This window comes from Pelodiscus sinensis, chromosome 21 (genome assembly GCF_049634645.1).
Source record: "Pelodiscus sinensis isolate JC-2024 chromosome 21, ASM4963464v1, whole genome shotgun sequence".
NCBI lineage: Eukaryota > Metazoa > Chordata > Testudines > Trionychidae > Pelodiscus > Pelodiscus sinensis.
In genome coordinates this window covers 18,287,955-18,311,146 of record NC_134731.1, presented here as the reverse complement: position 1 = coordinate 18,311,146, position 23,192 = coordinate 18,287,955, and the positions used below count along the sequence as shown (strand labels likewise).

At 49.3% G+C, this 23,192-nt stretch overlaps 1 protein-coding gene across 3 annotated transcripts in view; it reads left to right on the top strand.

The window, feature by feature from the left end:
* The window catches only part of HIP1 (huntingtin interacting protein 1), a 116,834-nt gene that overhangs the window by 51,775 nt on the left and 41,867 nt on the right, over positions 1-23,192 (top strand). The window contains exon 1 of one of the 3 annotated variants that reach the window (XM_075905022.1): positions 8,167-10,337. The exons of the other annotated variants lie outside the window; for them this stretch is intronic. Within the exon in view, the coding sequence (XP_075761137.1) occupies positions 10,320-10,337 (18 nt within the window). The 5' untranslated portion in view covers positions 8,167-10,319. Of the gene's footprint in view, positions 1-8,166; positions 10,338-23,192 lie in introns of those variants that run through there. 3 annotated transcript variants of the gene reach the window in all.

Here is a 23,192-nt window from a genome sequence, read left to right as displayed (position 1 = left end):
CAACACTTTGAAGGCTGAGAACAGCAGATGAGCCAGAAGCTCCCTGATCTTTTGCCTGCATCTTGTCCAGAGATGTGAATACTCTGCATTTTTGCAGTTCTAGTGCCTGGGTTTATCTTTTGCTTTTTGGTGTCTGAGAGAGACCAGTTCCTGTGCTTTAACTAGCACTTACCATCAGCCTAATTTGCTTATTGGCCAAGGAGACCACTGGGCAGTCATGGTCCCCCTAGGGGGAAATTCAGCCCTGGGCAGAGGGCTACCTCAAGGCCTACACGTCACTTATGCCGCTTGAACTTTGCAAGTAGTGCTGTACTTAAGGGGGAGCTTAACTGTTGAATTGTTGTGCTAGCTCTTTGTACAGAGGAAAAAAACATCCTTTTGGAGTAGGGCCCTTTTTTAAGAGAGAACCTAAGCACATGCTTAGCACTGTCCTGAATGGGGCCAGGTTTTCAGACATCTTTAGGCACTTAAAGCTGCAGGTGGGCACCTAGTGAGCTTTTCAGTTGGCTTTCCAGGCAGCTGACTCCCATGGGAAGCCGTGAGAATGATGTACCTAGCTGCTTTTGCACAAGCTACCTCTCCACCATTCTAGGCACCTAAGAGCTTTGAAAACCTGGCTCTGACTCCTGTCTGCCAGAAAACGTTACTGAGAAGTGATGAGCCAAGGAGTGTAAACGTTTCATGAATATTTGTTCCATCAAGTACTTTCTTTGGCACAGGAGTGTGTGTGGATTTGGGGTTCCTTGAGTGCTGGCGATGGATTTCTTTTGAAAGCCTGGGGACCCTCCCTAGCAAGCTTATTGGAGCTGAATCGTCAGTGTAATACAGTTCTGAAGGTATTGCAGTTTGAGTCTTCAGTGAGTCAAGAGGAATTAAGTCTGTCTTGGGTTTCCAGTGGTGAAGCAGGCCACCTCTGTAATCTTGAGGAAATCAAATCCATGATATTAGAACCTGCCTTCAGCACAGCCAGGGTGTTAGCTGGTCAAGCAGCAGGGGTCTAGAATCCAGATCAGGAGTCGGTGAAAGCAGCGTACAAAGTATGTGTGGAGTGGGAGTCCCTTTGGAGTATGGAGGGCAGTTTTCAGTCCTTTGTTTCAGGAGAGGAATAGGAATAGGTGGCAAGACTGATCAAGGGCCACCAGGGTTGTAACTATGAAGCAGCTCAGAGTATTGTCACAGTCATAAGAAAATAAGCAGGTGAGAGAACAAGTTTAGAGAGATTGCATGGCACACAAGCTAACAAGTGCAAACTGAAACCAGCTGTGAAACTCTGCTCCATTTTCCCCTGTGACTCAATAGGAATTTTTGGTGATAGTTTTTATTAAGTCTGTGTGTCCTCAGTTTCCCCCTGTATTTTGCATTGCTACCCACCCAGCGGAGGGGAAAGGATTAAACTTGCTGTCAGGGCAGACTTAGGGCATGAGTACACTAAGGAGTTCAATGAAGCCACTCTAAGCTGGCAGGAGAGAACTCATCTGAAGTAATCCTTCCCCCTTCAAGAGGGTGGGAGAAGCTCTCCTGCTATCCACTTATGTTGGTGTAACTTACATTGCTCTGGGGCTGGTTTGTTCATGCCCTGAGCAACAGTTGTTCTGCTGACGTATGCTGTAGCGCAGACATGGCCAAACAGACATAGAGGGTGGGTGATGTCCACGTGCCTGAGCAGACCGAGGGGGTCATTTTAAAAAAAGACTGGCTGGCTCCTGTTGGTGGAACATCTCAGGACACCGTGGAAAGCCCAGTCAGCAAGCCAGTGGCACCTACCAGCTATCGACTAGAGGGAGGAGGATTTCTCCATCTCTCAGCAGGGACGCAGAGCAGAGCCCTTGCTAGAGAACAAAGGACTGGTGGGAGATGGGGGAATAAGTACAAGCTCTAACAGAAGTGTGGGGCTCTCTCAGACCTGGTCTACTAATTAGTTTGGTTTAACTATGTTGGAAAGGACAGGACCGGAACTACAATTCATTCTCAAGTTTGATACTCATGCTAATGGATTAAATAAAGATATCCAATGGCTGGGACATTTCAACCTAACAAACAATGAAGGCGCCAATGATTCTTTGTCTGTATAGTATCTGGTGTTAGTACTCTTCTTCTCTATTGCCTACTAATGGTTCTTATCTGCCTCTTTTGACTATCCGGTCTTTAGGTGCTTATAGACTATTTGTTTTTCTCATTACATTCCAGCCCTTGATATTTTTATACCCACTACCTCTTCTCTCCCTGCCCCCTATTATTTTTCCTCTCCACCCCTACTCCTGTTTTCCCTTCTCCCCTATTTGTTTTAGTTCTGGACATTCAACACTCTGGTCATCTGAAGAAGTGGGCTGAACCCACGAAAGCTTATGTTACCACCTACATGTTTTGTTAGTCTTTAAAGTGCTACCAGACTATTTGTTGTTTTTTAAGGAAATAAGATGTTTGTGTTCAAAAGGAACAAAGAAGAGTATGAAAAGTATTGTAACGTCTGCGGAACGTCCTCTCCTGGAGATCAGCCTTCAGTTTCCAGTGTCTCATCTCAAAAAGAACTCAAGAAATATAGCAAAGATTGTGAGGGCAGCAAAGATTATTGGTCACCCAGGAGGGATGGGAGCTGGAAAAGGAGGAGAAGATGGAAAAAGCCTAGGATTATTTTTAGCTCTGGAATGGTGACAAGTGAGAACTGAGATGAGAGAAGCATAGAAAGCCATGGGAGGATGGCATGGTAAAGGCCATCTGAGCTTTCCACTTACTCCACCCCGTAAAGAGGGACACTGAAACAGAGGCAAGAACTGTAAAACTGACCAGAAGGAATACATTTAAAAACAGCGTATAACTTGCTGCCGCAGGCTATAACTGAGACAAAGGTCTCTGTGAGATTCAAGGAAAGTGTTGAATGCTTCCCTCTCCGCCCTGTGTTAATGGCAATCAGTGTGCCCTACTTTACCCCCTTCTTGTTGGTACTATAGGGGAGGTGTGATGGGTAGAAGAGAAGTAGGAGGGTTCTGAGTGTGTGTTTTTTCCAGCATTTGTTTTTTCCAGCTGCTACATGGCCTGGGCTGTATCTTTTTGCCAATATATTGAATAATCTGCTTCAGGGAATAGAAATCCGTTGTGGAGGCCTATGAACCTTGGGGATATGTAGTAAGGGGTCTCTATGCCTCAGGCTTAGGGAGCTCCAGGATCTCCAGCTGGGAGCAGGAGGAAATGTTCCCCTATGGTTTTGAGTTGCATGGTTAGATGCATAATAAGGCATTTCTGCCTCCCTCCGAAGCAGGTGGGCCCTTGTCAGACAGGATGCTGAGTGAGGTGGCCCAGTGATGTGAGACTGAGCCAATACTGCAGTCTTTGAGTGCTTGGAGTGGAGGAGATCCTCAGCCTCTACTCTTGGCTTTCCATGGTGTTGGTAACCATGTGAATTGCCTTCACCCCTTTATTATTAGCCCTCCCTGCAGCGAGGATAGCACTGTGCATCATGAGGCCCAGTGTGGGTGGGAGGGAAAGCAGATGTGCCAAGATAAGAACAGCTGGTTTGAATTGCTGTGGGGGAAGAGAGGAAGACTCGCAACTCTCTTCAGTGAAGCTGTTTTGCAGATGCTGCTGCCATTGGCATCTGAGCCCTGAATGTAATTACAGAATGTGGGTGGGTGGGGAGAAATGCCCCCTATTTGTCCAGTGGGCAGAGGAGGCAACAGTGGCTCAGCCCCTCCCTGAACCAGCACTTGCTCCAAGGATACACCATGGATCTGAGAACAAGTTTCCCCCTCAGCCACCTGCCCCAACCGAGAGCAGGTGTCAGAAAGCGCAAGGCCCAGCTGGAAACAGGTCAATGTAAGGGGTTATAAGGGCATTTCCTCCCCTCCAAGCCATGTTGTTCTAAATGAGCCTTGCAGGAATGTGTCCAGTAGCCTGCGTTTCATAGTGGAGATTTCCCTCCTCATTTAGAGCTTGCTCCTTTCTGTTTTTTGTGCTGGCTTTAATCTTGGCTTACAGATTCCCTTTTGTGCATGGTCACACATTTTTCAGAACATCATCTTTGTCTTTGTGCACGGTCCTCTTTCTTCTCCAGAAAAATGTATAATCACCCTACACACATTGAAACCTTCATGATGTGGGCATCCTGGAGATTTTTGTTTGTTTGTGCAAGTTCTCTTTGTGCATTTCTGTTACTTTTTTTGTTAAGGTGTCTAAAGGCTTTTGTGCATGAGAACCCAAAAGAAAAACATAACAAAGTTGTGATCCTTGTTAGTTGCGATGCTGCATGCCATGCTCTCTTGACCTTCACAGCAAAGCAGGGCCAGAACTTGAATCCTCTTACTCCAAAAGTGTAGAACCAATTAAGCTAAAGAAGACTCTGTTAGTTATGTGGGACCTGTTACAAAGTTGAATAGTTCTCATACTGTCCAGTAAAGGGCAGTGATACTCAGACACTAGAACTAGACAATCACGTTAATAGTAGACCATATAACGTGTAGGGTAGTGGATACTTCAAACTGAAGGCGAAAGATCTGTACTAGTTCTGATCAAGCCAAAAGTAGAGTGTAGCTCCAAGGGTGCAAACAATGGGAGGGGTTGGTCACCTCTGGTACATACCTAGCATGTTGAATGAGTACACCCTCAAGGAGCTGGTCCCTGCCAGCTGCTAGCATCTCTGCAGTTACCCTCTGACTGTGTCTAGACTGGCAAGTTTTTCTGCAAAAGCAACTGCCAGCTGTCTACACTGGCCGCTTGAATTTCCGCAAGAACACTGACTTCCTACTGTCTGAAATCAGTGCTTCTTGCGGAAATACTATGCTGCTCCTGTTCGGGCAAAAGTCCTTTTGCGCAAAGCTTTTGCGCAAAAGGGCCAGTGTAGACAGCTCAGATTTGTTTTGCGCAAAAAAGCCCCGATCGCGAAAATGGCGATCGGGGCTTCTTTTGCACAAAAAGTGCTTTTCCGGAAAAAGTCCGTGCCAATCTAGACGCTCTTTTCCGCAAATGCTTTTAACGGAAAACTTTTCCATTAAAAGCATTTGCGGAAAATCATGCCAGTCTAGATGTAGCCTCTATGTTTAGTGTGCTAGCTCGATCAGAGCTAACTCACCTTGAGCTGGGAATTAAGCTGCTCTACTCAGAGACATTGTTTACCAAGCATTAAGGTTGGGTGGGGAACTATCTGTTGCTACTTCATATACAAACTGGGAGAGCAGAAACAGCCCAGGCTGATGTTCTTCATACTGTGAGCTTCAGTTGAAAGATGGGAAGTTTTAGGTTCTGTCTCAGGATGGATTTCCCATATTTTGGTATCCTACCTGCCAGCCACCTGTGGTTGGGGATTCTCCCATTCTGCGGTTGTCATCATGCAGACTGCAATGAGAAGGAACTTAATAAAAGTGGAGATGAGTACAAATTTACTTCTAAAACCAATGATCACCACATAACTGGCTGTCTATTTTACATCTGGGCACTTGCTTGGGCCAGTTTCCAGCAGATTTTTGATGACAGAAGCACTCTGAGGGGTGCTTACCCTAAAACAGTGACCTATGTAAAAGGAAAGCAGAGCAAGTGAATACATCATGTGTGCCTGGGGCTTTGTGAAATTCCAAGAGGCTAAAGAATTGGAGTGGTTTTCAGCTGCAGTATATACACAGACACACACACACTGATTAACAAGGTTCAGGTGAGAGGCACAGCCACTGCCACACTCTTGGCAGGTCCAGTCAGAGATTACTTCCTTGTCTTTGCTGCATCCACCTTTGTTCCTTACATGTTGGATGCAGATTTTGTTGCCCAGAGTGGTGCCATATATGCATCAGAAGGCTACGGTGAGAGGTAGTTTAAATGATGGGTGCTGTACAGTGATTTTGCAGAGCTGCCTTTTGCAATCAGTTTGTGCATTCATGCCAGCAAAAGTAGAAGAAAAATTGCTGCTTTTGGTGATAGTATGCTACTGCAGACCACTTATCTAAGGTAGTTATAACAAGTATCTAATTCTCATTTAGTGTTCCTGCCAAAATGTATACTTCGAAGCCACATTCAGGCACTGGTTGTAGACTGCAGAGGGAGTGGTCCTGCCTCGACTATGAATGAGGATCCCGTGTGTTAAAAGTTAAAAAATGATTGAGTTGTCTACATGTAGGGTTCTTACTTTTCAGCCCAACTGTGTGCGTGCCGATACCCATCCCACTTGCAGAACCATGTCAACACCCTTCATTGTGGGAAAAACTGGACATCTGTACCATTGTGACTAGGACTGTCTTCACTGTGTGTTTAGAGGGAGATAACTAAAGTGAATTAGCAGTCTTGCTGTAAAATCCTAGTGGAGACAAGGTATAGGAAGTTTTTTCCCTTGGGGTATGGCTAGACTACAGACTTTTTTCCACAGAAGCTTAGTCGACAGCAGGAGTGGCCCGAGGCCGGCTGCAGCAGCTGGCGCCCTGGGCAGGGTGGTGCAATCGGCGCCCCTGCCTGCACGGCTGTCAATGGCCATGGCGTCATCTCGGGGCGCCCGGGCCAGCAGCGCCCTAGGCAGCTGCCTAGCTTGCCTAGGCTCCCGGGCCACCCCTGGTTGACAGACACGGTTGAAAAAGAGTGTCTAGACTACAGCCAGTTCTGTTGACAAAGCAAGCCACTTTCTCGACAGAGTCTCTAGACGCTCTCTTTTGAAAAAGCAGTATGGATGCAATAGCGCCTTTTTTCGACATAACTCTGTCAACAAAAGGCGTTATTCTTCATAGAATGAGGTTTACCGCCATCGACAAAACTGCCACATTCTGTCTACTTACTGTCAACAGAACTCGGCAGTAGTGTAGACGCAGGTATAGTTTTGTCAACAAAAGTCCACTTTTGTCGACAAAACCCTGTAGTCTAGATACACCCTTGATGAGGTAAGCTCAGCCCTAGATGGGTAATAGTATTGACTTACAGTCTGACCAAATTCTCTGTGCTAATATTACTAATAACTGCTAATAACTACTCCATGCTAATATTCTGTGCTGGGTGCTTCAGGTAGATTTCTGAGGGTCTGTAGGAACCTCTCAACTTTTACTTACTGGGAACAGAAGACACATTTGATGGGATGTACTTCACCTTGAGCAACCATAATTCTTTTTGTACTAGCCAATTAGCCCGTCATAAAACGGGATTTTCAGGTCTCTCCTCCACATCCTGTTCCCTTTCTGTCTTGGTCTTCTCTCCTGAGCTTCCGGTCTCTCGCTCTGTCTCTCTGTCCCTCCTTCTCCTATTGCCTCCCCCCCCCCCCCCCCTCTCAGCAGTCCTCCGTCTCCTGCCTCTCTCTCCGTCTCTCTTTCTCTTCTCCCCCTCCTACCTCTCATTCTCTCTTCTCCTCTTCCTCCTGCCTCTCACTCTCTCTTTCTCTTCTCCTCCTCCTCCTCCTGCATGGGGAGCACGGAGCCCAAACGGCTGTTTGCGCTGCTTGCTCCCGCGTGACAGCCCAGCTGAGTAGCTGCCTATGAGCTCCAGCTGTTCCCCTGCACCGTTTCCCTTTACCCCAGCACTGATCCTGCAGCCTCCCAGTGGTCCTCCACCTCCCCCCCCCTCGTTCCTCCACCCTCCCCCCAGCCAGGGTTTGTTCATGGCCAAGGGGCGGGGCCTGGAGCCGCTGTCACACCGCACTGCCCTGCCCCCCTTCGCCTCCCGCCGTGGCGCTCGGCTGACTTCTGCGCCGCTCAGCCAGGTCGCCACGCGGGAGCAAGCGGTGCAAGCAGCCATTTAGGGTCCACGCTCCCCATGCAGCACGGGGAGCACGGACCCCAAACGGCCACTTGCTCCCACGCGGCGGCCTGGCTGAACAGTGCAGAAGTCAGCAGAGCACCACGGTGAGAGGCAACAGCACCCCCCAGAGGGAATAGCCAGCATTTCAGCATTTCAGAGTCACAGACATTGGGCTACTATATATGGGTATGTCTACACTACCACCCTAGTTCGAACTAGGGTGGTAATGTAGGCAACCGGAGTTGCAAATGAAGCCCGGGATTTGAATTTCCCGGGCTTCATTTGCATCTCGCCGAGCGCTGCCATTTTTAAATGCACTAGTGGACATTTAAAAATGGCGGCGCCCGGCGAGATGCAAATGAAGCCCGGGAAATTCAAATCCCGGGCTTCATTTGCAACTCCGGTTGCCTACATTACCACCCTAGTTCGACCTAGGGTGGTAGTGTAGACATATCCTATATGAGGAGCAGAGGTAGAATGAGGATTGGGGCCAGGAGAAAGGAAAATGTAGTTCTAGTATCTCTTCCAAAACCTCCTTCCCCTCATTAATTAATTGCCTTCATTTAGTTCATTTGCTGTGGGAGTGCAGGGGACATTATGTATCATCTCAAGCACTGGAAATATAGCTGTGAAGTACAGTTCCAGTTGCTGTTGTGCTGTTCTGTTTTGACACCCAGACTTAGTTGCCCTTTACCTGACCATGAGGGATACAAAAAAGAGTTATATGCCCTGATGCTGGGGAACACGGCGCTCCTGGAGATGCCATCTTTCAAATGAGATGTAAAATTGAGGACCTTAATGTCTGAGGACTGCTAAAGATCTCAGCACTAGGGTATTGAAGGGCTAAATGCGAAGTCAGGTGATTGTATTCTGTCTCCCTGGATCCCTCTGCAGTATGACTGGGAGATGGGATTCGTTACCCCCTTATTTTAACCATGCCACTTTCTCTGGTGCTCCTCACAAGCAGCAGTGCATTTCACAGCTGGGGAGGAAGGTAGTGGCATTCTTCTTGTCCAGGTGGGGATACTGAGGAACACTGAGCTGAGTCATTTCTCCTGATCACAGTGTGTCAGAGGTGGGGACAGATCTAAGATCTCACTATTCGCAGTCCAGACTCAGAACCACAAGGCTGTATTGTTCTTTCCACACAACCATCTTTTTACTTCCTGTGTCCTCTTTTTCACCGCAAGTGGCCACCGCTTGTACAAAACGTTTGCTGTCTCTTCTCCTCTCTGCCACGTCCCGCAAAGCAGTGGCAGCATGGCAGCGGTGAGTAACGTTGCCTCCCATCTACTTAGGGCATTTATGGAAGCACAATAAAATGCTGTGACTTTCCCAATGCCTCTCAGCTGAGGCTCCCAGAGCTCTGTGTGAACACTAATGAAGTTGCTCGGTACCCCCGCCCCAGGCAGGTCAATATTTTACATTTTTTTCACTGCATTTTCTCCCCTCTCTTGCTCCACAAGCCTGCTCCTTTGAAGGACTCACCCTTCAGCCGGAAATGCAGGGCGAGGACTGTGTAGCCATCGATTCCAAGCTGTGTCTAAAGCATTTAGGACTGGAGTAGTCAGTCCAATTGCCTCATGGTTCCTGTGAAGTTTGCTCCTGGGCTGAAGAGATGTGATTGTTGGCCCTCTCCAGGAGAGGACATGCAGTCCCTGTGCAAAAGCCAAAGTGTGGTGAGGCTCAGCCCGGGCACTGAGACAGGAGTGCCTGCGTGCATCAGCCTCCTCAGGGCTGCCCAGCCCCTTGCTATGCTCCCTGCTCGCACTTTCTCCTCCCTTCATGTCTGTTCTTGGCCTAGCACAGTCGGCAATAAACACTTCTAGAAGAAAAGGCCTCGGCGGTATTTCATTGTGTAGACCCCCGTGTAGTTTCCTGGAATGACGATGCTAACCCGTGCAGCCCCTGTCTGGGCGGGTTAGTATGTGGCAATGAGAGTGTCTGTGCAGAGGGAAACCAAATCCATCCCACTTTTAGGAGAGCCCTGCCTCCACTTCCTGAGTCTGATTGTTGGTAAGCCCCGGTCCCCTAGCCACACACGCATACCGGCTGGCGCCCTCTCTCTCTCCCACCACTGGCGCTCTGAATAGCAGCTCCATCCTCCTGGCTTGGAGAGAGGAGCTCTTTTGTTATTCAAATCACACACTCCAGCGTGTGGCTGAGTGCAGCAGCCAGGCTCCAGCCACCCGATTCTTTTTCTCCTCCTTCTGATCTCGGATGATCCACTGCAAGCAGGCAGCCAGATAATTCCTGGTTTCCTGGCCGAACGGGCGGTGCCATCCCTTGGCAATTCGGAGTGTGAGAGTTGGTGCTTTGTTACCTCTCACCTCGCCGTAGCTTCTAGCAGCAGAAGCTTTCAGCTCCATTCTGCCTCTTTTCCAGGCACTCCTCAGCTCGCAGGCTGGCTCTGCTTTCAGATCTTCCTCTCTGCCCCAGGGTTTCCATTCTGGCCGCGCTTGCTGATCGCAAGGTGGCCAGTATGAGATTTTCAGAGCCGTATTAACTGGCCGAGCCCCGAACAGTCAGGGAGCGGGGGGCTCTGTCTTGGTTATTGTGATCTTCAAGCGTCAGGATTTCTGAACCCGCTCTCTTCTCGCGGGGGAAGCCAGGAACAGCCTTTGACCATGGAGGTGGGCAAGATGGTAAGTGACCAGCTGCTCTTAATGCATGTTTCCAGTTCCAGCATCCCATTAATCCTGGACGTGGTTTGCTCACTGAGCTCCTTTTCATCCCCTGGCTCTGCTTGGATCTGTCAGAGCACCTGCATCTTTAAGTGCTTTTCCCTTTAAGTCCAGTTCAGTTTGTTGTCGTCACCCCTCCCCCTGTCCATGTAGCTGCTGTTGTGTGCGCTTGTGTCAGAGGACTGATACTGAGAGTGCAAGGGAAGAGTGGGGGAAGGGGAGGGGAGTGCTGTGAGGGGAGGTCTCAGGAGTTTGTCTACATACAAGTTACCCAAATGCAGCTCAGCCTCCAGTTCTGTAAGTACTTATGAGTTCCGAGCTCCGTCCTGGGGGCTTTAATCAAGGTGTCCCTGGGAGTCCCCTTAGCCCCAGAATTTGGCTCCCACTGTTTTAATATGTGGGGGGGAAGAAGTGCTTTTCTGGCTTTTGTTTGAAGGGGCAGTTGTTATAATTCAGACCTTGTGCTCTCTGCAGTTGGGAGTTTTATGGGCTCAGCCCTAAGATAAAAGTTTTATTATGGTGTTTTGAGTTCCTGCCCCTCTGCCTGATTTAAGTGGAGAGCTGGGAATTGGGATTCTCTCTTATCCACCCCTACGAACTTGCTCTGCCTTGTAGTTTAACATAATTCTAGTTGTGCCTTAGGGACTTGAGGCTCCATGTATGGTGCTGCTGTGAGTTCTTTATGCACATTTGGGCAAGGTTCAAACACATTCTGTGCTTTGCAGAGAGATCTTTGTGTTCAGCAGAAGCGGGAGCTGAGTTCCACCATGCCTGCCTTTGTTCAGAGCAAAGGCAAGTACTGGATGCAAATGCACTTTCCACAAGAAAATAGCTCTATGGGGTAATTGCTAGGTAGGTGCTGTGTTCGGTTAATACATCAACCTTTCATCATGCAAATAATAAATAATACTAATCTTTGCAAACTAGGCTTCCATTTGCAGAGCGACGGGGTAGCTGAGAACTGGAAGAGCAGGGGGCCAGTGTGCATCAGGACATAGGTGGACTGTCAGGGATGAGTGGCGGGGAGGGAACAATCTAACATAATTCACTGGGCACTGGGTGCAGCCCTAATGCCTATTCTTGATCAGTCTCCCTTTCAAGAACATAAATATCCAGAGAGCTCTGCAAAAGCACCAGGAGGGCACTTTGGGGATCAGATCCCAGTGTGAGCCTTCCACAGGGTTGCAACTCTTAATTATTGGCACATATCATTTTCCAGCCATTAGGCAGAATGGTTCTTAGTTAGACAAATGTATGCAATAGGAATGCTCCTTTCATTTTCTGTAGGGAGGGATTCCTTTCTCTGTGAAGAAGACTTGCCTCAGTTCCTTTTCAGAGGAAATTTTGGGGAAAGGAGTTTGACAAAAACTCCAGTTGCTATACTCAGTCTCACTGTCCATGTGCTGGGTTAGATAGCATGTGTTTTCACATCCGGGACCTTGCATTACTCTGTTTGGATTCCAGCTTAGGACCTGCTTAATTCATAAGCATGCTGCTCACCCACATAAATGAAGCATATTCTCTAGTTAGGGAAAGTCTGTAAGTACTCTGTTGAAATGTAATTAAAGTTTGGCAATATTGGCGCATAATGTACTGAGGATCACACACAGCTTGATTTTTTTCTTCTTCTTGCAAAGGTATTTTCAGACAGCATCCTGCAGAATAAACACTTGGTCAGAAAATATGACTGGCTGCCCCAAAGGGCAAGAGTCATCCTGAGTGGAAGGTTCTGTAAGGAATGAAATATTGTTCCTTTCTCGCAATTTTTTCCTTTGATCATAGGCTAGGACAAACTACAAGGGTCATCTAGTGTAACCCCCTGCCATGATGCAGGACTTGTGATGCCAAATTGCTGCTGAAATTTTCCTCTTGACTAAAGATTAAATTCTTGGGCACAGAGTTTGAGGAATCTTTGCTCCAGCCCTTTTTCAGCCGTGCACCCCACTCGAGGGAGGGGGCAGAGCCAGAATAACTCTGGCTCCTGTTATGTCCTATAAATATCAAGAATGGCCAAACCCTTATTTCTGCAGCACACGCCAGCTGCTCAGTGTGGCAGAACACTGCGCACACTGGAGGCCAGGGGAGACTTGTTATGTGGCTGTGTGTTGAAAACGCAGGGCATCAGCATCCTCTCCTGCAAGCACAGCCATTAAGCAAAGAAGTGTTCGGTGAAAGATTATTATGGCATGAAATCCCAGTCTAAGATACAAAACCCTGCTAACACAGAAAGCTTTGGGGCATGCTTCTGAACTAGCTCTGCAACATGGGCCACCAGCTTATCTGATTGGCTGCCAGTGACGTCAGGTTGTATCAGTATTTAAGCAATAAGGCCGAAGGGGGCTTTTCTGGGGATCCAGCTGCTGGAGAAGTGCAGTAACGCCCCAGTGTGCATTGTCTGGGAATACCCTAGCTTGTGCCAATTACAAATAAGGTGCAAGTTCTATCTATGCTGCTGGCTTGTTTCCGGAGTTGGATGCTGACTTCTGAAAGTTCAACGCTGGGACGGGCAAAAACAGGACTTAGCAATTCTGCCGTACTCTTAGTAGTTGAAGTGCTGTGGAAATCTTAACTGATGGCTGCTCACAAGCTCCTGTCATCCTTGCTTGAGAGATGCAGACACTCTTTGGTGACAATAAGAGTTGGTACCAGAGGCAAAAATACCCCATGCAGATCTCTGGCCCAGGAGCTACAGCTTTACCTTACAAGCCAACAAGCTGTTGAAGGCAGTAAGAAATTAGTGGAGAATACCTGTATCTCCCACGATTGAGTTGACCTGGAACTGAGCTGTGTAAATGGCTCTGCTCTCTGGCCAGCTCCCCAGTCATGGAACCACAGTCTCTCACACGTCAGTTTTAGTCTGGATTTGGTAGCAGTAGGGGTGTATCGGTGCCTGGTTGTGGCCATTTGTTGCAATGTGCCATAGCAGAATCCAAGATGCACTCATAGTCTCTGTTGAGGAGCGCAGTGGGAAAACCCATAATATGAGCAATGTTTAAAAAATAAAGTGCAGTTTGAGCCAAGATGTTCATGCTTCTGGTGTTGGGTTGAGGAACATTCCCTTAATGCTTGTGTGGCTTTTATGCTTTTAAAGCTCATGATCTTATGTATTTGTTAGTCTCTAAGGTGCCACAGGACTACTCGTTGTTTTAATGCTGTGTGGTTGCAAATGAGGAATGGAGGGGTTGAAGCTTCTTAATGGACGAAATCTGGCTAGTGTCTGCATTTGACCAAAATACTATGAGTCTGAAATCTCAGTGTCAGCTGTAGGGATGTTAACAAATTAATCAACTAACCAAATAGTCGATGGAATGTCCATCAACTATTCACTTAGTCAATAAGGGCGCTTCCACTTTGAAATGTAGCAAGAGCCGACTAGGCTGGGCTATTGCTACATTTGAAAGGTGGAAGTGCCTCCCAGCGTTCTGCCTTTGAAATGTACAAGAGCCCCAGCAGGGACTCTTGTACATTTCAAAGGTGGAACACCGCCCCTGTGCCTTTGCCCCATCCCATGGAGCTAGAGCTGGGGGGAACTGGCTTTTTAAGCTGGCTCTCCCCATCAACCCCTCTTCCTTCCTCCCCCCTTGCAGCCTCTTTCTGATAGTCTTGCTGTCTCTATTCTACTAGTCTGTCAACTATCCGATAAGCTTTTGCTTATCGGATAGTTAACTGGTCGATTAGTTGCTTACATCCCTAGTCAGCTGAAAAGAGGAAGAAGTCTCCCTTTATTCCAAATTTGGAGGACTTACCGAGAGTTCTGCACTACTAGAGTGGCATTGTCTGGTGCAGCTAGCACTCTGAGGGTACTGGGAGGAGCCGTACTTCTTCAGAGGTCTGCTGGCAGAGTATAGTCACACACCCCGTGCGTCTGTGTCCTCAGAACCTAGGAGGTCAGAGGAGACAGATAACCTTATCTTTGGATCTAAAGAGTCTGGGTTCTCTGCTTTCTGAGGTGCTTTCTGAACAGATAATTTGCTGGGTTTTCCATTGGCAGCCTTGTGCACACAGACCTTCTGCAGGGTTCCGCTCAGTCTCTGGACCCGAGCCCTACTTGTTTCCCAACTAGGGGCATTTGGACTGTAGGAAAGTGCCTTCTGTCTGAGCTTGTATTCTCTGGTTGAGAGCGCCAGCTTCTTTGAGCCTGGCTTTGTTCAGTGGGCACAAGGAGTGAAGTTGCAGTAAGAAATGTGCTTTATTTGTAGTGCAGGTGGACCCCTCTGCTTCTCGAGTGCTTCCGGCTGGAAAGCTCCCAACTCTGCATGACCGTCATGTTCTTTTTCACCAGTGACCACCTGTTAGCTCCCTTACAAAGCTTGTGGCCCATGGAATATGTGGCGCTGGAGCTCTCCTTCCTCCCATCTCATGTTCTTTTGAGGTTACCCTTGTTGGGAAGATGATCGAAGGTATGCAGTAGAGGTTCTAAAAGTGGTTAACTAGGTAACTGTTAAAAATCTTAGCAGTTGCATGGTTGGATGCTGCAGGCTCTGCAGTATAAAACTTTTAATGCAGAGTCTGCAGCATGGGGTGCTGGTGTATGCCAGAAATCAGCTTTTAAGCTGGCTCCGCGCACACCAGCTTCCACTAGCCACCCCACTCCTGGGGAGCCAGGTGCTGCCTGGGTGTTGCAGCCTATGCTGGCTCCCAGCATGCACCGGCTCCCACCTGCTGCCCCCCTCCCAGAAAGCCAACTGCCATCCTGTGTGGCTGCCGCTGATGCAGAGGCATCAGGGCAGGGCAGCAGCCATCTCCTAGCTCCTGATCTTGGACCCACTCCCATGGAGCCAGCTACTGCCCCACAGGCACTGATACAGGGCCGGGAGCCAGCGTGTAACTGTTACTGTAACTGATGAGCTCGTGCTTATTGGTTAACTGTTTGAATGGTTACACCATTACACCCTTAGTATGCAGGGACACATGCTTGTTCCTCTTCACCTAGAAGATGCAGGGCTGTAAGGAGGTTGGTTCTGCTCTGGAGTAAGCAGGAATCTGAACTTGCATATTTTCACAGGCAATGCAGCTTTCCCCCTTCCCTTCCCAATGTCCTGAGGAAGATTCAACAAGGGACCCACGAGCTGGTCATGGACCTGCTAGCCTTGTGCAGTGGCTCTGTGTTCATCTTCAGATCCCAATCGCCTTTCATGACCCTGATATTTCACCTAAGCAGAAGTCTCTTCACTAAGCTGCTTGCTCTGTGGGTTCTTAGGCGGATCAGTTCTCTGCATAGATGGGAAAGTTCTGTTTGGGGTATCTTCCAGTTTGAAGAGGAGATATTCCCAAGATTTGTCCATTCTTTAAAATGTTGATCCTGTTACTTGCTTGATCCTAGTTTTTTTCTTGATTGCTTTTTATTTCCGCGAGGCTTGGGATGATCTCTGGCACCACCAGGGTCCATCTTGCTGTGCTTGCAGCTTGCCATGCTTCCGTTCTGATTGCTCCGGCTTCTTGTGTCCACGAGGGAAAGTTTGTAAAGTGATTGCTATATATTTATTCATCATCTCATTACTCAGCTTCTTTATAAAGCATTCCCGGGCTCCTCTGCTTTATACAAGGTGGCACATCAGCCCCATCAAGAACTTCAGAACTTGACTGGCACAAGGGAGGATCTAAAGCCATCCTCGTCCCATCTCCGTGTGCTGCGCTAGACCAGCTCAGCTGGCATTTCTAGTGGCTCTTACTTAAGCTGCACTGTCAATGACATCTCAGCCCTGTTGGCTGAAATTCCCTAGAGACCTAAACAGTTGTTAACAAGGACATGATGCCTCTGTGACTTCATCTTAAACTTTTTCCTTTTTTGTGGCCACAAAATCCCACCTAAATCAATCTGCTTTGCCTCCAAACTTTTTTCCTAACCCTCATGATGCACCAACAGAAGCCAAATTCCATAAACTGGAATAAAGATGTTTATTTATAGGATGGAATCCAAATGTTTAAGTAAGTGCTTAAATTGTTTGTGGCATTTGAGAAATCTAATGGCGCTAACCATTTTGGTTCAGAGATGGTCACAGTATTGTGTATTCAGACTTTTTAGGATCTAGTGTCCATCTTTTATTATCTGTCAGACATCTCCTTTCTCTTCCATCACTTCTCAATTCACTGAGTACTCTGATAGCCACCACCGCTTTGAGTTCTCTTACACTCTGTATGCCCTCCTGACTTCTGTCCTACCACCCTCCACCAAAACTCCTCTCACTAAGGACCAGTGAGCTTTGCCTAGCCAAAATTTCAGGGCCTTTCCTTCATCCTCATTTTCCTGGACCTCTTTGCGGCATTGGACACAGTCAGGCATTACTCTCCCTCTCAAAATCTTGTCCTTTCAGTTTCTATGGTGCCGTCCCTCCATTCAGTCCAGTCCAGGTTACTTACCAGAACCTGGAGCTCCCCGAATGCTTTGCCTCTGCAGATCTACACTCTTGAGTGCTACTAAGATTAGGCATTGCGGAGTGAGTAATAATGTGACATGATTAGAGGGGAGGGTCTTTCTAGAATTCCTAAAAGGAGGAGTGGGGGAGAGAGATGTGTTGCTTACTACTTTTTGGGTGGCTGTTGATTATTCTCTGGCTCATGGCCAAAGCCTAAACATGTATGTAGGCAGAGGCAGTGTATGCAGAAATTTCCTATTCCTTTCCTGATGCCCAGTCCCAGGCACAAACCACTCAATATTCCTCATAGTGTAACACAGGAGGAGTCAATTATTTTTTGTCAAGATCCAGGCAGGGTCCAAACGCCACAGACACATTTCACACTGCAATAACAGTAATGAGAGTAAGTAAATAAAATAATTTTGCAGTTCATTCAAAAGTGTCTGGTGGTCCGGATTTGGCCAGTTGTCTGCCTATTGATTGCCCCAGTATAGAAGCTTCACATCCTCCTTAGAGGGACTTTCACGGTGATCATCTTTATAACCGTCCATGTGCTGGGAGAACAGCTCCATTTCACATTTGGTGGTTCTCACCTCTTGCTTTGGCTTTTGCATTAAGACGTGTGGTGATGGTTGGTAGGTGAAAAATGATTAATCTTAGAAGTCAATCTCTTCCCAAGCAGCATGAGATCAGAAATATTTTCTCTGCACTCTACAATATCATCTCATCGCTTGTTATCTGCCTGGGTAGCTCTGGCTGGGCCCACTCAGTGGTTTGTTTGGAGGTCTTTCTGTGAAGGTGCAATGGCTGCACATGTCACAGTTACTATGCCCACCTCTCTGCTTGTTTTTGAGATTCTGTGAAGCCCTGTTTTCGAGACAGGCATGCACACCCATGGAGAGTACGGATTTGCCCCGAGTGAATCTGCCCAGCAGTCCTTTGAACCCCCCACTGCATATTTTCCAACACTTGCTCCTGGTTTGGGGAGCCCGCTGCCCCAAATGGAATGAAGCAGAAGCACGAACAGCAACTCCACCCTTCCCAGGTACCCCCTGGTTGCTGAGTCACTGTGGATAAATTGGGATTGCCTGTTGGGAATGCTGATTGGCACTAATGCCCTGCCCTTCCTAGTACACAAGCCCCCCGTGCATGTCTGCCTATCACAGGGGTGGGCAATAATTTTCACACGGGAGCCACTTAATGAATTTTGCTATGTGGTCACAGGCTGGCTACATCCCTGGAAAAGGTGGAGCCTGGGTAAAGGGGTGGAGCTGGAGACTAGTTTCTGTGGTCATTCAATTAAAAACACAACAAAGGGCTCACATCTCCCGGCCCCACCGCTGCTGCGTTGCCTGGTAGCTGTCTGGGATTACTGCAGCGATTTAAAGGGCTCACTGCTCTGGCCCCTGACAGGTAGTGCCACGACTGAGAGCCATTTAAATAGGATCCTGCTGCCCGAGCCACTCCGTGGAAATTTGGTGGCACAGGCAGTAGGCTGTAAAAAGAAAGCGGCCAGATGCAGCCGGTGAGTTGGATCAAAGTGTGAGGTGGGCCAGATCCGGCCCCCAGATCGCATCTTGCCCAGCTCTGGCCTGTCAGGAATCCTTTCAGAAATCTAACTGAGCTGGACATCCTGCCACCCGTGGGAAAAACACAGCAGCCAATGGAAGGGTAAAAGCCCAAATATCTGTCAGAAGACCTGTTCCCTCCTCTGTTGCCTCTAACTTCTGCTGTGTAGGCAGCTCTACTTGACTGACAGGAGGCGCTTATCTCGCTTCTCCATTCCTATCCTCTCAGTCCTTGATTTGCCTCTTTCTCCTCGCTCCTAAGCTCTTCTAGCAACAAGAGCTGATACCGCTAGTAGCATTAGCATTCTTCCCTTAATCAGACAGTGTGCCAGCTGTCCCTGGAGCTTGGAATGCTGGGACCGTGGCTGAAATGGGGACGCCCATAACCGCTCAGTGCTGGGGCTCTTTTGGAGGATGCCACTTTTGTTCTCCAAAAGATCAGTTTTCATTTGCATCTTCAGGCTTTTCGGGTGTGAAGTAGATTCAAATTGTGAGCCAAGCGTCACCTGATGCAGTAATAGCTACTTGAGACTGCAGGCAGCCTGAAACTGTAGCTCTGAGGGTCATGTGAGTGCCTTGCTCATCTGAATGAGGGTGTTCACTCTGAAGCCTAATGCTGATTATTTGTAAGGCAGCAGTAGTAACTTTCATTGCTGATTGAGCAGGCAAGGACGATCATATTATGAAGATGTACAGTGCGTGGCTTCTCATTATGCCTTCTCCAGTGCACAGAGATTGGGTTCTGGGAAGGGCCTAGAAGAAAGGTTTTTTTGTTGTTGTTTGTTTGTTTCCAAATTCATCCTGTGGCTGTGACTTGGGGACCAACGGCCAGGAAAGAATGGCACCTTTTTATGTCCCTTTCTATTGCTGACTCTTCTTGGGGAGTAATTGTTACAACTTAATTGGAAGGTTGTGGGTTATTCTTCATCTGCAGACGGCCACTGTGCATGCCACCTGCCTCTGTGGTCTGCTCTGGCTGCATGCTCCTTTCTCCATTTCCTTTCCGCTCACATTGTGTACAAATCCAGGGCTGTGCTCTTTTTGTTGCTACTGTATAAGGTCATTGTGGCTGTGCTGCTGAGGGCTCTTGTGCTCTGCTCTGACGTTCCTTTGAGGAGAGAACTGCAGGCAGAGCACAGTGCCTCTGCTTCCTGAAGAATGCAGGAGTGCATCCCCTTATTGCCAAAAGAGCCCGCCACTCCCCAGCATGGTGTTAAATCAGTATGAGATTTAGCCAGCCTGGTTTTGCACCCGTTAGTGGAGGAAAACCATTTTGGAGACTCTATTAACTTGGACAGCAGCCTGGATGTGTGTATGTGATTTTGCGTTGCTGTTTATTGGGAAAAGCATATTTAAAGAGAAAAGTGAAATCGGAGAAGTTGTCCTTTACACCTGAATAAAGCGAGAGCTACACACACTCCTGCCCTTACTTGTGCGAGGTGAGGGAGAGCAATGACCCACCTTACTTGTGTGATTAGAGAGAGGTGACGGTGTAGCTATCGCTGAACTGAGTTGCCTCCTTTTACTTCACAGATGATCAGTTTAAAGGGACCTCCTGTGGAACTGGATCTTTCTCATGACTTGGCTTCAGTGGGGTCCCCATAGGCGTGCTCACGGGGTGTGCCGGATGTGCCCAGGCACACCCTAATGTCTTGGGCTGGCTAGTGGCTTCTGGAGGAGGAGGGGGATTTTAGACGGGAGCCGCAGCCCCTCACTTTCCCCGAGGACATCTACGGGGCACTTTGGGGCAGAGAGAGCGCTTGCGTGGCGGAAGCAGCTGGGGCCCGACCACAGATGCCAGCCCGAGCCATTTTTGCACCCCGGGCCCACCCGGCCCAGCAGCACCGTGCGGCACCCCTTCTGTGCCCTGGGCCCCACCTGGCCCAGCAGCACCGCACGGCACCCTTTCTGCGCCCAGGGACCCAGCCCCACCCTTGGCCCCAGCACCGCCCATCCCGGCAGCACTGCGCAGCGCCCCGTCTTCGTCCTCAGCCCCATCCCCGGCCCCACCCGGCCCAGCAGCACCGCGTGGTGCCCCTTCTGCGCCCAGGGCCCCCCAGCTTCATCCTTGGCCCCGCCCAGCACGGCAGCACCACGCGGCATCCCTTAAAGTGAGGCGCCCCGGGCTAGGGCCCGGTCGGCCTGTAGCTTGGGCCGGCTCTGACTCCAGCCCTGCAAACTGGAAGGCAGAAGCCGGCTTAGCCGAAGGTAAGGTAATGGAGGAGAGGGGAGGGGAACGGGGAAAATAGGTGGCAGGGGTGAGAGAGGAAGGGGCTTGTGCTGAGGGGAGGAGAGCAGGTCAGGAGAAGAAAGGGGAAGGCACCAAGGGACAGGGTAGAGGGGAGATAAATGCCAGGGGGCCAAGTGGAGACAATGAGGAAAGGGGCAGGATGGGAGGTGTCAGTGGGAGGGGGGACAGGGTGATGCTAGGAGAGGAGAGGGGAAAGGCATTGGGGGTAGGGGGGGAGGGGGAGGTGCTGGGAGAAGGCTTGAAAGAAGGGGTGGGCGTGAAGAAGGCAGGGATGGAGCAAGACGTGTGAGAGCAGAGGGTAGTGAGGGGGTGAGCATCAGGAAAAAAGGGGTCAGGGGCAGTGAGGGAAGGGGGAGACACCAGGAGGGTGCAGGAGTAAGGGAAGGTGTAGGTGGCATGGGATTCTGGGGGTGAAGCAGAAGGGCAGACACTTGCAGGGGAGGGACCAGCACCAGAGGAGAGAGGCCGGGCAGGTGTGTAGAGGGAGGTATTAGGAGAGGGGATGAGGAGGGGCAGCTCACATGATCAGAGTGAGGCTACTGGAGGAGTGGGCACAGGGGAGAGAGAAGGGCTGGTGGAGGAGGGCAGGTCTCAGGAAGGCTGAGGGCAGTGAGAAGGGCAGGAGTCAGGACAGCAGAGGAGGGTGAGGGATTGGGGGGCAGCAGGCACCAGGGGAGCTGATGGAGCAAGGGGAGACTTGGCAGCAGAGATGAAAGGTAAAGGTTTATAAGATATTTATTAATAAGTTGGGTACCACAGTGGCACAACCAAACAAGCCACATGAACTCAGTACTAGTGCACAACACAAAATTCATTCTGCTCATGGGAGGAAACTCAGAGAGAGAACGCTTCCCCCAGCCTCTCCGCCCCCGAGTTAATGTCACACACATTGGGTTAGTGCAATTGCAGGATAGTTCCATGAGGGGGGCTTGAGGGGGCAAACTAATCCCTATTGGTAGGAGGATGGTGGGAAAATTCCTTGGAGGGGGGGGTCACATGACACCTTTTACTTCTGGTCATGTGTCCATCTTGCCCCGAGAGTGTTACCTCCAGAGCTGTGGCCAATGGGGGTCAAAGTACATTTAAAAAAAATTCTTTGGGTGCACACCCTAATGAAATGTGCTGCGCACGCCTATGGGGGTCCCTAATACTATTGTGTGCCATGCAGCTTGTTTGAAAATGTTTTCTGGGAGTTTGCATAACCTTTAGCAAGCCTTTTTTAGAACAGAATTAAGGAGAAATGAGGAACATTACTAAGAGGATTTATCCTGGAACTTAGTGTTTCCAAATTGGTTGTGATGGTGCAGGATTTCATAGTCGATGTTTATTTCCTTTTTGGACTGAAAGGAGACCTGAGAAGTCTCTGTGCAGCCACTGGCTGGACCACAGCAGTTCTTTGCCTAATAGGAGATTTGCAATTCAAAGTATACTAAACTTGTAATTTCTGTGGGATTGTGCCTGGTTGGGGGGGGGGGGGGAGAGGAGGAGGCGGAGAGGGAGTGTGTTTTAGAACTCCAGCTGCAATTCTGCATTGCTTTGCTCCTGCTTGTAGTTCACTCATGGCATAAAGCTATTATGATCACCCTGAGTATATTTCCTGTGATGGAGACAGATCTATTTTGACCTTGCTGCCGTAATGTCCGACTCCATCCTGCTGTGACAGTTGATTTGCATGTGTGTATCTTCCATGTGACCTGTATGTAAGGCTGGTTTCAGGCATTGGCCACTATGTTTTTACCTCCTGTTGGGTGCTGGCTGGGAATCGCTCTGGGCTGGGGAACAGGGAACATCTCATAGGCCAAAATTATTGTCTGCTAATTCTGAAGCCTTCATTTTTGTGTCCAACATTAAATGCCTCAAGGCTGATTCCCAAAAGTCATTGCAGACGCTCTTTTGAAATCCAGGGGGAGGGCCTGAGGTTGTCAAATAAACCACAGCCAAAGCGACTTACACCAAGAGGGAGAGGGCTGCTTTTGCACACTTCCTTCAACACCGCTAATGAAGTGGACAGGAAGCAAATGCTTTGGCAACCCAGGCTCTAAGGCAGTGGTCCCCAACCATTTGGGGTTGCCGGGCGCCAGGGGGCGTGGCCGTTCGCCTGCCGGGCGCCCGGGGGGCGGGGCCCCCCCATAGCTGCATTCCGGGGGCCGGCGCTCTCTCCTCAAGCGCCGCGCGCCCGGGGCTGGCGCTCTTCCCCCCACCCCCAAGCGCCGCGCACCCGGGGCCGGGGCTAGCGCTCTCCCCCCCCCCCCCCCAAGCGCCGTGCGCCCCGGGCCAGGCCAGCCCTGAGCACTTCGCGGGCGCCGCCAAAGGTCCCCGCGGGCACCGTGTTGGGGACCACGGCTCTAAGGATTCTTAGGCAAAATATTTCCTACCCTGTTTCCTGTGGTGTCGTGCCTGGAATGTCTACATTGCTGGTGATGTCTACACTGGCTGCTCATTTCTCTGCGTCAGGTGTATCTGCAGCTGTCAGAGCTATTGTTTCTGCCGCTAGCACACTGAGGCCCCGTGTACAGTAATTCCTCATTTAACACTATAGATGCGTTTCTGAAAATGTTTGTGCTAAGCGAAAATGTGCTATGCGGGGTTAATTTTCCCATTAAAAATAATGGAGAAGGTGGAGGTTGCGTTTCAGGTGGTG